The sequence below is a fragment of the Trichosurus vulpecula genome, chromosome 2 (assembly GCF_011100635.1).
Source record: "Trichosurus vulpecula isolate mTriVul1 chromosome 2, mTriVul1.pri, whole genome shotgun sequence".
NCBI classification, from domain to species: domain Eukaryota; kingdom Metazoa; phylum Chordata; class Mammalia; order Diprotodontia; family Phalangeridae; genus Trichosurus; species Trichosurus vulpecula.
In genome coordinates this window covers 88,581,557-88,594,323 of record NC_050574.1, presented here as the reverse complement: position 1 = coordinate 88,594,323, position 12,767 = coordinate 88,581,557, and the positions used below count along the sequence as shown (strand labels likewise).

The following is a 12,767-nucleotide window of genomic DNA, read 5'->3' as shown; positions in this document are numbered from 1 at the left end:
ATGTTTAAAAAAAATTAGGAGAGCAAGAATTAGTTTACCTGTCAGATCTATGAAGAAAAGAAGAATTTTTTTTGGAGGGGGGATGGCAGGGCAATTGGGGTTAAGTGACTTGCCCAAGGTCACACAGCTAGTAAACGTGTCAAGTGTCTGAGGCTGAATTTGAACTCAGGTCCTCCTGACTCCAGGGCCGGTGCTCTACTCACTGTGCCACCTAGCTGCCCCAGAACAGAAGAATTTATGACCAAACAACAGAGATAGAGAACATTATAAAATGAAAAATGGATAATTGTCATCACATTAAATTTTAACTTTTGCACAAAGCCAAAGCAACCAAGATTAGAAGGGAAGCAGAAAGCTGGGAAAAAATTTTTTACAGCTAGTGTTTCTGATAAAGGCCTCATTTCTGAAATATAGAGAGAACTGAGTCAAACTGATTATAAGAATACAAGTCATTCCCCAATTGATAAATGGCCAAAGGATATGAACAGGCAGTTTTCAGAAGAAGAAATGAAAGCTATCTATAGTCATATGAAAAAATGCTCTATATCACTATTGATTAGAGAAATACAAAGGAAAACAACTCTGAGGTACCATATCACACCTATCAGATTGCCGAACATAACAAAACAGTGGGAAAATTGGGGCATTAATGCATTGTTGATGGAGTTGCAAATTGGCCCAACCATTCTGGAGAGCAATTTTGGAACTATGTGCAAAGAGCTATAAAACTGCATACCCTTTGATACAGCAATACCACTTCTAGGACTGTATCCCAAAGAGATCATAAAAATGCAAAAAGGAACCACATGTACAAAAATATTTTGTGGTGGCCAAGAACTGGAAATTGAGCCAGATGCCTATCAATTGGGGAATGGATGAACAAGCTGTGGTATATGAATGTAATGGAACACTATTGTTCCATAAGAAATGATGAGCACAGAGACTTCAGAAAAACCTGGAAAGACTTGCAAGAACTCAGGCTGAGTGAAGTGGGCAGAACCAGAAAACTGGACATAGTAACACCCACAATGTGTGATGACTAACTTTGATAGACTTAGCTATTCTCAGCAATGCAAGGATCCAAGACAACTCCAAAGGACTCATGATGGAAAATGCTGTCCACACCCAGAAAGAACTGTGGAGTCTGAATGCAGATGGGAACATATTATTTTCTCTCTCTCTTTTTAATTTCTTCTTCCTTGTGGTTTTTCCCTTTGGTTCTAATTCTTCTTTACAACATGACCAATGTGCAAATGTATTTAATATGACTGTACATGTATGGCCCATATCAGGTTGCATACTCTCTTGGGGAGAGGGAAGGGGAATGAGGGGGAGAAAATTTAAAACTCAAAATCTTATAAAAGCGAATCCCGAAAACCATAAATAAATAAATAACAAATGAATGAATGAATAAACAAATAAATGAATAGATGAATAGATAAATAAATAAATGTTTTTATGAATTGAAAGAAAAATACTTCATAAAGGACAGCTCTCTAGGCAGGAAAAGGGGAAATATACAAGGGGAAATCTAGGTGATAGAAAAAATATAAGACATCATTAAAAAACTATTATTTTAAAGGCTTTCAGTTTTGTTGGTATATAGTTGGGCAAAAGTGGGTTTTAATTATTTCCTCTTTATTTTGAATTTTCCCTTCTCATTTTTTTATACTAACCACTTGGTTTTCCTTTTGACCAATTTAGCAAATAGCTGACCTATTTTATTAGGGCTCTTGTGGTAGGAGAGGGAAGCATTCTCAATTTTCATCATTTCAATATTTTATTTTGTTTTCAACTTTATCTGCTCTGATTTTCAAAATTTTTATTTTTGTTTAGTTGGCCTTTTATGTTGCTTTTCTAGTTTTTTTAAGTTGTGCTCTCAATTTCTCAATCTGTTCTTTCTTTTGCCAATGAAAGTGTAGACATAAAAATTTCCCATAAGTATTGGTGTTGCTCCATCCCAAAAGATCTGTTATGTTGACTCATTTTCTTTGATGAAATTATCTATTAATTTTATGATTGGTTCTTTGACCCACCAATTAAGACTAAATAATTAGCTGTCATTTAAGCTTTAATCTTTTCTTCAAAATCCCTTTATTTTGATAATTTTTATTACTGTGGTCAATAAAAGGTTATGTTTAATAATTCTGCTTTTTTGTGTTTATGAGGTTTTTAAAAAAAAAATGCCCTAGCACATGTTCAATTTTTGTAAAGGTGACTAGATAACTGAGAAATATACAAATTCCTTTAGATGCTTATTTATCAATTGCCAGAGATCTTAATTTTTTGTTAAATTTTTTTAATTAATGAAAATTCCGTTCTTCCCCTCTTACCTTTACCTACTCCTTTTAAAAAGAAAAACAAAACTCTTGTATGGATAGTCAAACAAAACTGAGGACTTCGGCTTTCTATCAGGAGGTAGGTAGCATGCTCCATCTTGAATCTTTTGGAATCATGATTTGTCATTGAATTGATCTAACTACCTCCAAGCTATTTGTCTTTACAATATTGTTGTTATGGTATAAAGTGTTCTCCTGGTTCTCCTCACTTCATTTTGCATCAGTGCATACAAGTGTTCTCAGGTTTCTATGAAATCATCACCTTCGTCATGTCTTAGAGAACAATGGTATTCCATCACACTTAGATATAAGCATAGTTAGTATTTGTTTTGTTTAGGACTAATCAATCCAACCCTTAATAAACTCTGCTTCTTATTCCTCCTTACCAGTCTGGAGTTAGATTTGAAACTCTGTTCCTTTCTTGGGGTCAGAGCCATGGAGCTATCATTTGATTCTATACTTGCTTCTCACTTAGTATACAATGGAAGGCCCATGAATGATCCTCATTCTGAACTGCTGTCGCTAGGCAGGAACTAACTCCTCAGATCATTCTGGATCTGTGAGCTGGTCAATGGTAGGGAGCAACAGAGCTATCAGTTGGCACCTGTTCCTACTCCCTTATACAAGGATGGGATGTTCTGTGTAGGTTTGAGATCTTTTTGCCTTGGTTCAGTCCTCCTTCCTTTGTTTCCTTGATGAATGAAATGCAATTCTGCAACTAACTGTGTTTGTGGGTATTCTTTCCCCCGTGACCAACCTGAGATAGAGATGTTAACGGACATCCACTCCTCTCCCATCCCTTCCTCTTTGTTTGTAGTTTTCTACTGTACTAGAAGAGATTATATGAGATAACCCCCCTTCCAGTTTATTCTGTTGCCCCTTCATTTCTTTCCCTCTTTTAAGATCAACAAAACCACTCTTAGGCTTCTATGATCCACTGGACAATGACAATGTCCTGAGACAACACATGTATCATCTCCTCATATTAGAATGTAAATAGTTCATAGTGTTAGCGGTTATATTTTGTGTGATCCTGAGCGGCTCCTTGGGACTTGAATTCTTTCTTTCAGGCTGTCCGTGTGTTTGTTTTTGACCTGGAGGCTCTGGATTTTAGCTAGAATGTTCCCGAGAGTTTTGAATTGAGGGTTTCTTTGGAGGAGGTAACTGTTACATTCTATTTTCACTTTACTATCTAAAGAAATCTGAACACTTTTCTTCTATGATTTCTTGAAATATGATATCTAGGATCTTTGTTTTAAAATCATGATTACCAGGTAGTCCAGCAACTCTTAAATTATCTTCCCTTGATCTGTTTTGGTTTTTTTTGGAGGGGGGAAGGCAAGGCAATTGGGGTCAAGTGACTTGCCCAAATGTGTTAAGCGTCTGAGCCTGGATTTGAACGCTGGTCGTCCTGACTCCAGGGCCAGTGCTCTACTCACTGTGTCACCTAGCTGCCCCTATCCCTTGATCTATTTTATAGGTCAGTTGCTTTTTGATATATCTTCTATTTCCCCCCACCTCCACCTTTTGACTTTAATACCATTCATTGTCTTATGCAAATCATTAATTTCTGTATTTTTAATTTTCAAGGAGTGCTTGAGTAAGGTTTAACTCTTGTGCCAGGCTCTTAATTACCTTTCTGATTCTTTCTTCCATATCTCTCATTTCGTTTTCCAATTCCTCCCAGTACCCCATCTATTCAAAATAGGTCTTTCAATGTTATTCCTCATTTCTTCCCTACTGTACTCTTTTCCTTTCTTAAAACAAACCAAAAAAACCAAACAAACGCGGAACAAAACAAAACCTACTCCCCATAATTGTGTGTTACTTTGTCCCTTGAAAACAGAAGCATCCTTAAGGGATTCTATTTTGTCTGCCTACTAGAACACAAGCTCTTCACCATAGTTTAGCCTCCTCCAATTACTGAAAAATATTTATCTCAACTCCTGTATTTGCATTTCAAAATTTCTCCTCAGTTCTGGTCTTTTCACCAGGAAGACTGGAAAATTCTCATTTCCAATAAGGTTATACCTAGTATGGCAAGCTAAATGTGCTTTTTGGAATATATGCCATGATTTTCTCTATCATATTCTGCAGAATGGTTTTATGTCATCTTGACTGTGGATTTCTGGTACCTGAAGCTACTTGTGGTTTGTCTCTTTGATTTGGATATTCAGAATTTGGGCTATGACATTCTTGTATGTTTTCAGTTTGTAATATCTCTTCACAGGTGTTAAGTGGATTCTTTCTATTTTCACTTTACCATTCCATTCTAAGAGGATCATGTAGCTGACATATGTTAAGCCCTGATTTTTTTGCAGATGAAGCCTCAGAGACCAGTCTTCTTTTTACTATCATGTAAGTGCTATCAGATAGTGTACATCCTTCTTCAGGAAGGGCTTTCTGAGATACCTGCGTAACAATTACATTCAATAAATATCTGAGGCATTGTATTAACTACGGGGTGATAAATACTACCTTCTAGAACCTTCAAGACTCAGTAGGGAGGATCAGAGAGATGAACAGAGAACAGAGGGAGATCACAAGAAACAATTAGAAAACAAACAGGATACTACGTAAGTATGTGGCAAGATGAATGATAGAGTCCTTAATTGTTGAGCTGGACTCTGGGTCTCTTACCTGACTGCTGGGCCAGGCGGCAGGCCTCACTGATCCTCTTGCCTGTGAGGTAGCTGAAGACTGCCTCCACGGGATTGTCTTGTCGGGACAGGGCTACTTCTTCCTCAATGCGATCAGCTGCTGTCTGTGACAGCCAACGGGAGAAAGCCCTTCGGCGCTCCAGGCTCTGCACATACTCACTGGGCTCATCCAGCTGATCCTCTAGCTCCTTCAGGTGACCCCAGATGGCTTCACACAGTGTCCATGTAAGACTCCAGTGCTTTACTACAGCTAATGGAAAGGCAGCAAAAGTTTAAGTGGAGAAATGTGTACTAGGCCTGGGAAGAACAGGGGGGCAAGCAGGACTGGCTTGCCTAAAATAAACTAGGGCAGAGACCACCACTGTGGTTGCTATGGTTGCTTCCACCAAAACACATAAGCTCCTGCTTCCTCACTGAAGAAACTATTCTTAACTTCAGATCACTGTTTTGAATCCTAGGCTATAATTACTGCATATCCCAAGAATATTCTGTAGGGTCTACACTTCACACTTTTTTTCCATGCTCTAATTATCTTCACAGTACGTTTCATTAGAGTTTCGCTGATCCCTACAAATTCTCCCAATTCAGGGAATTTGCTAATATAATATGTGTGGTAGTGGTGGTGGTAGTATCTACATTTACATGTTCCTGCTTCATTTTAAAATCTTTTCTGCCTCTGTCCAGCTGGAAGATAATGTTTTCTAGTCCAAGCCCCTTATTTTATAAAGGTCAATGAAAATTTTACTTTCAATGATCTTTTTTTTTCATTTATGTCAAATGTCTTCATTAGGGACTCTAAGCTCAACGAAGGTAGGGAGACTATTTATCCTCAGGTTTTCCCCATTGTTGAACAAAAGGGCCTACACACAATAGACGCTTAAATTTAGTTTCTGAATTTAGAAAATAAACTCTCTGAGGACAGGAACCACAAAAACTCTTCTAAGTCAATTAAAAATAATATATGTAAAGATGTTTTGCAAAGGACTATGCAAATCATTACCCACAGCACTTGCATGTATTGTGAAGAAATGTCTACTATATTTCTAGAACTGCCCTTAAATAATTAAGGCAATACAAGAGATAATGTAATCAAGTGCCAAAAGGCATAATATAAAGACAAAACACCTTACGGTAGTCTAGGAAGGGAAGAGATCTACCAGTGTCAGAGAAAACTGCAATTGAACTCAGCCTTTAAGAACAGATATACTATCAAAAAAAAAAAGGCAAAGGAAGGAATTAAAAGGTTCACAACCTAGCATACCCCACATCATTAAAAGAATTGTTAAGTCAGACGTAATGTCAGTGGTAATGTATAAAGGATAACACTATGTGGGGCTGGAGATTATACTAGATGACTTCTGAGGTCCCTCCTAATTTAAATACTCTATGAGCACAGATTCTTTGCAGGTGAAGCCTCAGAGGCCAGCCCTCTTTTTACTAGAAAGCTACTCTTTTTGAGAGGGGAAGAGCATTTCTAGAAATGTAGTCTTGTTTTTTCATAACACCTTATGAGACACAGGTACAAGAGCATTACATTTTCAGGTCATAAGATCTAGGCTTTTGTTAGAACACCAGATTGTGCATTATTAGAATAACTAGGTTCAAATTCCCATGAAAACACCTACTACCCTTCTGACTGCCTTTTCATAGGCTTCTTTACTAGGTAATCAATCATCCATAGCATAACAACTGTGGGTGTTTTCCAAAGCTCTCTCCTGGCCCCATTCTCTCTGTACATTCTCACTTGGTGAGCATATCAGCTCCCCCTCCCCTAGGTTTAACTATGATTTCTATGTAGAAGACTCACAGAAACACACATCGCTCACTGCATACATCCTATCAGTTATTTAATCTTACCATCTCTACTTCCATAATAATATCTCTTGCATATAACTCTTTATTCATATAGAACCATATTAATTCATGCCCTTATTACCTTTTCTCCTGGACTAGTTCAATAGTTTAAATACTTTTCCTTCTTCCCCTCCACAACAAATACCAGATGGCTCCCATTTCTACTAGGATAAAATATAAAATTCCTGTTTGATTTTTAAAGCCCTTCACAACCCTGACCCAAACTATCTTTCCAGCCTTATTATACATCACTCCTCACCCCTGTACTTCATGGTCCAGCCAAACAAGCAATCGTCTCTGTTCCTTGTACAAACTCCATTTCTCACCTGTGTGCCTTTGTGTGGACTAGAATGCACTTTCACATGCCCACCAGAAAGAATTCTTGTCTTCTTTTAACATGATGGTCAAGTGATACTTTCCCCACCAAGCCTACCTTGTACACATTGCATATGTATATATGTATATGTTTTCTCCAACAAAAGAACAAAAGCCTCTCTGAGACTGTTTCATTCTTTACACTCTGTTGTATCCCCACAGCCCACCAAGGTGCTTTGTAGGTAGTAGGTGCTAGATACCGGAAGGACCTGAATTTAATACTTTGAAAGAACAAGTTATGTCAATTGAAGCAGTACTTTTTTTTATCATAAGGCAAAGAAAATAAAAATGATAGTAGGATGATAATTTTTGATTCAAAGCAAAATTGTAATTTTTTGTGTCACCTGGTTCTTCCAGTGTTAACAAATATTAGCTAACGGATTACCTATATAACTTTACGAAGGACCAAACTCACTAGGTTTCAGTTTCCTTTAGAGTATCCTATAAAATAACAGCTCTAAATCTCACAAACTAATTTCTAGATATTTGACCTTGGACAAGTCCTGCTCTCTGGGTCTTACTTTAGACTAAATTTCTAAGGTCTTTCCCTTACCTGTATCGGAATCTATTCATTTCACCAAAAATTATAATAAGAAAACTTTTCCTTTTAGGTCTGCATACTCTATTTCCCATGTTCTGACACCAACTGGGTTAGGGGGAATGAATACTCACTTTCTGATTCTGCTAAGTCTCCTGATATCTCTTTCACCCAGTCCGCATAGTCGTGAATGACGGCTACTCCAGGATTGGGGACGACGAGAGGACACAGCTCGTCTACGTGGACAGTGCTGTGCTTAAGCTTGATATCCAAGGGAGTCTGGTATAACTGTAAATCTCTATCCATCCTCCTTTGTCTCAAGCTCAGTTTTTCCATGTGGACTTTGAATGGGGACTCTGTTAAGCTAAAAAGTAAGAAACTACGTCAGTGTGGAAGTATGGAAAAAGTATTTACATGCAATGAAGGCACTGCTGCATTTTTAGATTAAGGGATATTGTACCACACAACCTATAGTTTAAAGGAATTTAGAGCACAAAGGTCAAATGGTATAGAGCTCAATTACAAAACAGTGGGAAAAAATCATTATACCCATTTTCTTACAACTAAATCATGATTATGCTTTGGCTGCTCTCAGAAGTAAATTATGCTTTACAGAACATAATCCTTAATAAAAGGATTTGTTCTGTAAAACTTGGGACTTAGTCAAAAGGCCACACCCAAGGACCTACAGGGCCACATGTGGCCTCAAGGTTGTAGGATCCCCACCCCTGATTCTAGTCCAACCACTTGACCTTATAGAAAAGGAAACCAAGGCCTACGGAGGTTAAAATGACTTTCCCAAATTCCATATCTCTTTTTACTATATCACACTGTCTCATGTAACTATTAAATAAGAGGCAGCATACACTTAGGTGGTGCTCAAGTAAAGTCCTATACAACTGAATGATTCAAGGGTAGGAGAAATCTGATCTACTCATAAATCATTCTAACATTTGTCTACTGTCTAAAAAACCTCAAGAATGGTACCAGGCCAAACTAGTTAGTAAACAAAATAAGACCAGAACCATGTGATCTCCTGATGTTTCCACAGCTTTTTCAGCTGCCTTTCTCTATCTCTCCCAAAAAAAAAAAAGTCAAATGAATTGAGAAACATTGCTCACGATTTGACAGTTATTGGGTTAGGCAGGAATCCATATTCCATAGATTCAGTGTTGTGATGATCTCCAGGTTCCTGGCATGCACTCAGCTGATCACCACTATTGACAAAGGTCCAGTTGGGGCCCCAGCCAACCCGGAACGAACGTCCCATGAAGAGTGCCATATCCATCAAGAGCTTTCCTTTGCCACAGGTGACAGATTTTTCCAGGGGAACAAGGCCTGGCTGTCTTCGAGCACCCACAGTTTTTAACTGGACCTCAGTTGCTGGGGTGGGCACTGCAAACACAGGGGCCAGTGGTGGAGGGACTGACCAAGGAGATGCAGAAGGGGCACTTGTTAAAGATGAAGTTCTGGGATGTCGACATTCTGACACAGAGGCACTTGGCGAGAGAAAAGCTCCACTTGTAAACTTTGACTGCAGTAAACCACCAACTAAGGCAAGGGAAAAAATATTATGAGAAAGCACAGTTAATCTATTACTCCTTTAAAAAAATGCAGCCCACAATGACATTAGATCAAGACTCACTAAATTAATCTTTAACACAAATTATTTGTTGGGTGCTGGAGTGGGATAAATTGTAAAGTCTACCAAATTACAGTAAAGAAGTGATAACAAAAATATGACTACTCTCAGTTGATATATAGGTTTAGTAAGGGATAACTGAGGGCATTCTCTATAGCTGTGTTTTAGTTTTTACCATTAACGGGTTCCACAAAAACACAATGCTAGGATAAATGACATTAAGGGGATGGCTAGTTTCCATAAAAGCAGTATTCAGAAGCAGACTGACATTCAGGGGTATTAATATGACTGGAGTTCAAGTATTAGTATGAATGAATACCAGTCATCTCCTTTGCATCTCAGGCATTTAGCCAACCAACATTACACCATGGGGTTTTGTGACAAAGCACTGGAATCTGGTTATAATATTAACGTTACTGAAAAATAGCATTGGTGGGAGCAGTTTTACACAGATATGCCTAATGAACTAATTCATACTACTATCAGACCCAAAAAGGGGAAGATGACATAAATATTTTTTTCATTTACACATACAGACCTGGGATTTTGTATGTGCTTCTCTCACAAGAATATTCTGTTAGTGTAGCATAATGTAGTTTTAAATCAAATGTTTTCTGATGAAGTTAATTAAGTAACAAAACATTCAGAAAGGGTCATTTTCAAATTCTGGAGTATCCTAAATGTTTCCAAAAAAAAATCTGTATCTAACACATTCAGTGTACATGCTAAAAGATATAAGTATAAAGTAAAACATGATTCTTGCCTACAAGGTCCTTAAAGTCTAGTAGGGGAAGTAATACTTGTACACAAACACAAAGAATATACATTAGAATATGATTACAACATGTGAGGTATTAGGAAATCAAAGGAGGAAGAAATCACTTCCCACTCTATGCATGTTACTGCAAGTGGGAGAAAGAATGGAGTGCTTAACAATTCTGAGGAGACAAGAGAGATAATTCATAAGAAAGTACAGAAAAATTGGAAGAAAATAAACAGGCTTATTTGCTCCATCTTTAAGGGAAGCACAGTCGAAGCTCTATCTGAAAGCAAATCATTGTGTCCTTATGTTTTTATGAAATTATTATCTGACATTTCATTATTTCCTCTTACCATACCTAATGTTCGGGATTTTGGTGGGTGTGCTGATGAAATGGGAAGTCTGGGAGAACAGATTTCTTGAGAAGGGTCTACTTTGGGAGGAAGCTTGCCAAAGCGCTGATCAAGGATCCAATCTGCATCTTCTTCCTCAGCAAGCAAAGATGCTTTCATGATCTAAAAGAGTAATACCACAGAATGACTCTGTTCCCCTAGAGTCTCCACGTCATTAGGGCAATAAGGTATTAGCTAATAACTCTGCCCTAGGTTTCTCTCCAAACCTATTAAGATATATATATTTTACACACAGACACACACGCACAACCATAAATTTCTCATGGCTTAGTTGATACAATCAACGGGAAGTCAATTCCATATAATGATGTCCTTGGTCTCCACTGGAAGCGAGGTAACAGGCAAGGACTAAGACCCTTGGATTGATCAGTGAATTGGGGGGATGAGGAGAGCGCTGGCTCTGCCACTAACCTGCTACGGGACCTTGAACCAATTCCTTTCCATCTTTGAGACCTTAGTTTCCTCATCTGTAAAATGAAGGCTTGGACTAGATGATCCTTTAAGTCTCTTCCACTGGTGTCTACATTAACAAGTTCATAGGAGAGCAACCCTTTCATTCTTTATTAAGTTCTCTCAACAGTGAAAAAAGATAAAAATTAAGACATGGACCACATTCTGCCTCACCCTCAAAACTCTAAATACTGCTGGCATTCTAATACATCAAAACAGGGAAGTGGCCCAAGTTTAGCTAAATGGAAAAGTCACACTACCTTTCTACCCCACTTTTAAAGTGGGTAGGAAATTCACCTGTAAAACATGTGGGTTAATGCCCAGTGAAGATGCAATGTGTGTTGAAGCGGATACAGGCTCTTGCTCTTCAGGAACGATTTCTTCTACTATGGAATCCAAAACTGGCTCCTGGGTGATATCTATCATATCGCTGTCCAGCTCCACAACCCTCCCTAGCTCTTCCACCTCTGGGCTTTGGCTCTGTAGACATTAGAAAGATGGAGAAATGATATTAAATGATGCTGCATAAGTTCAAAGTTTCAAGACTTCAAAGACTGTTTATTCAGTCCACCAAAGGACAAGGTTCAAAAAGGGCCCCCAACCATACTGACAATACCTTCCCAAATACTTAATGGAATCTAAGCCCAAGAACTAGGGGTAGCTCTTATATGACAACCTAGAGCATAAACTTATGCCACTGCATATGGCAACAACTCCACTGCTCCTAAATTGCAACAGACTAGTTATTAGAGCACCTGGGGAATCTGGCGACATGTCCTTCCTAAATGAGCAATTTCTGCCATACTATTCTTATAGTCACCTCTACGTTGTTATAGTCCGTAAGTCACAGTTAATACAACTGAGTTAGAAAAAGGAGCAGAAATTTGCCAACCCAGATTGTATTCCATTTACCATATATTGTATTAGGCAGAGAAGGAAGTTCTTAGTGCAAAATGGTTAGATATCTAAAATCTCTTGTCAGTCAACCAAAAACATGAAGTTCCATGGCCATGCTGAGCATTGTGAGACATGAGTTAAGTCTACTACTTCTTCACAGGAGAAACAAGAAATACTACTAACCCTGGGAATGGCCCTGTTGTGTTTAAAAACATCAAGACGATAGGATATTTTTTGCATTTTTATTAAGAAGTTTTAGTGATAAACATGAACAACAGTTTACAGAGCAGAATGATAAAACATTCACAAAATAAAAGGTACATTTATCACTGACTTGGCACACATTCCTTAAGTCCATCCCATAAACTGGGACCTGACTTTATATTATGCTAATAAACCAACCAGCCCATTAACAGACATTTCCCACAACAATAAACTACCAATTATTTTTCATTTCACTGTAGCAAATATTCTGAATTTTATCTTCACAGAGCTTTTGATTGTTATTTTATAAGTAGCCATCATTCATGTTAAGCCCCAAATGAGTGACATTACACATAAATGAATAGCAAGAGAAATTTTCATGATTTCAATAGATAAAATGTGATATTGATCTCTTGGCCTCCTGTAATTTTTAAGACAGGCCTAAATGGGCATATTAAATATTATCACCCTCAGGTTTCTTTAATATTCCATTAAAGGGATGTGCATTCTCATATTTCAAGTACAGGAAAAGAGAGATATGCAACAGCAAAGTTATTTATGCAGGCTGGAACAGAAATTCTAGAAAAAGGGAACAGAAAGCAGACTAATATCCCACCAAACATGCTGGATTTTCT

The 12,767-nt window shown here is 37.9% G+C and overlaps 1 protein-coding gene across 4 annotated transcripts in view; it reads right to left on the bottom strand.

The window, feature by feature from the left end:
• Positions 1 to 12,767, bottom strand: part of NUP98 (nucleoporin 98 and 96 precursor) — a 106,020-nt gene that overhangs the window by 20,163 nt on the left and 73,090 nt on the right. For all 4 annotated transcript variants that reach the window (XM_036747858.1, XM_036747861.1, XM_036747860.1 and 1 more), the window contains 5 exons: positions 11,329 to 11,511; positions 10,527 to 10,683; positions 8,888 to 9,317; positions 7,901 to 8,130; positions 4,980 to 5,249 (listed from right to left, as the gene is read on the bottom strand). In XM_036747858.1, the coding sequence (XP_036603753.1) occupies positions 4,980 to 5,249; positions 7,901 to 8,130; positions 8,888 to 9,317; positions 10,527 to 10,683; positions 11,329 to 11,511 (1,270 nt within the window). The remainder of the gene's footprint in view (positions 1 to 4,979; positions 5,250 to 7,900; positions 8,131 to 8,887; positions 9,318 to 10,526; positions 10,684 to 11,328; positions 11,512 to 12,767) is intronic.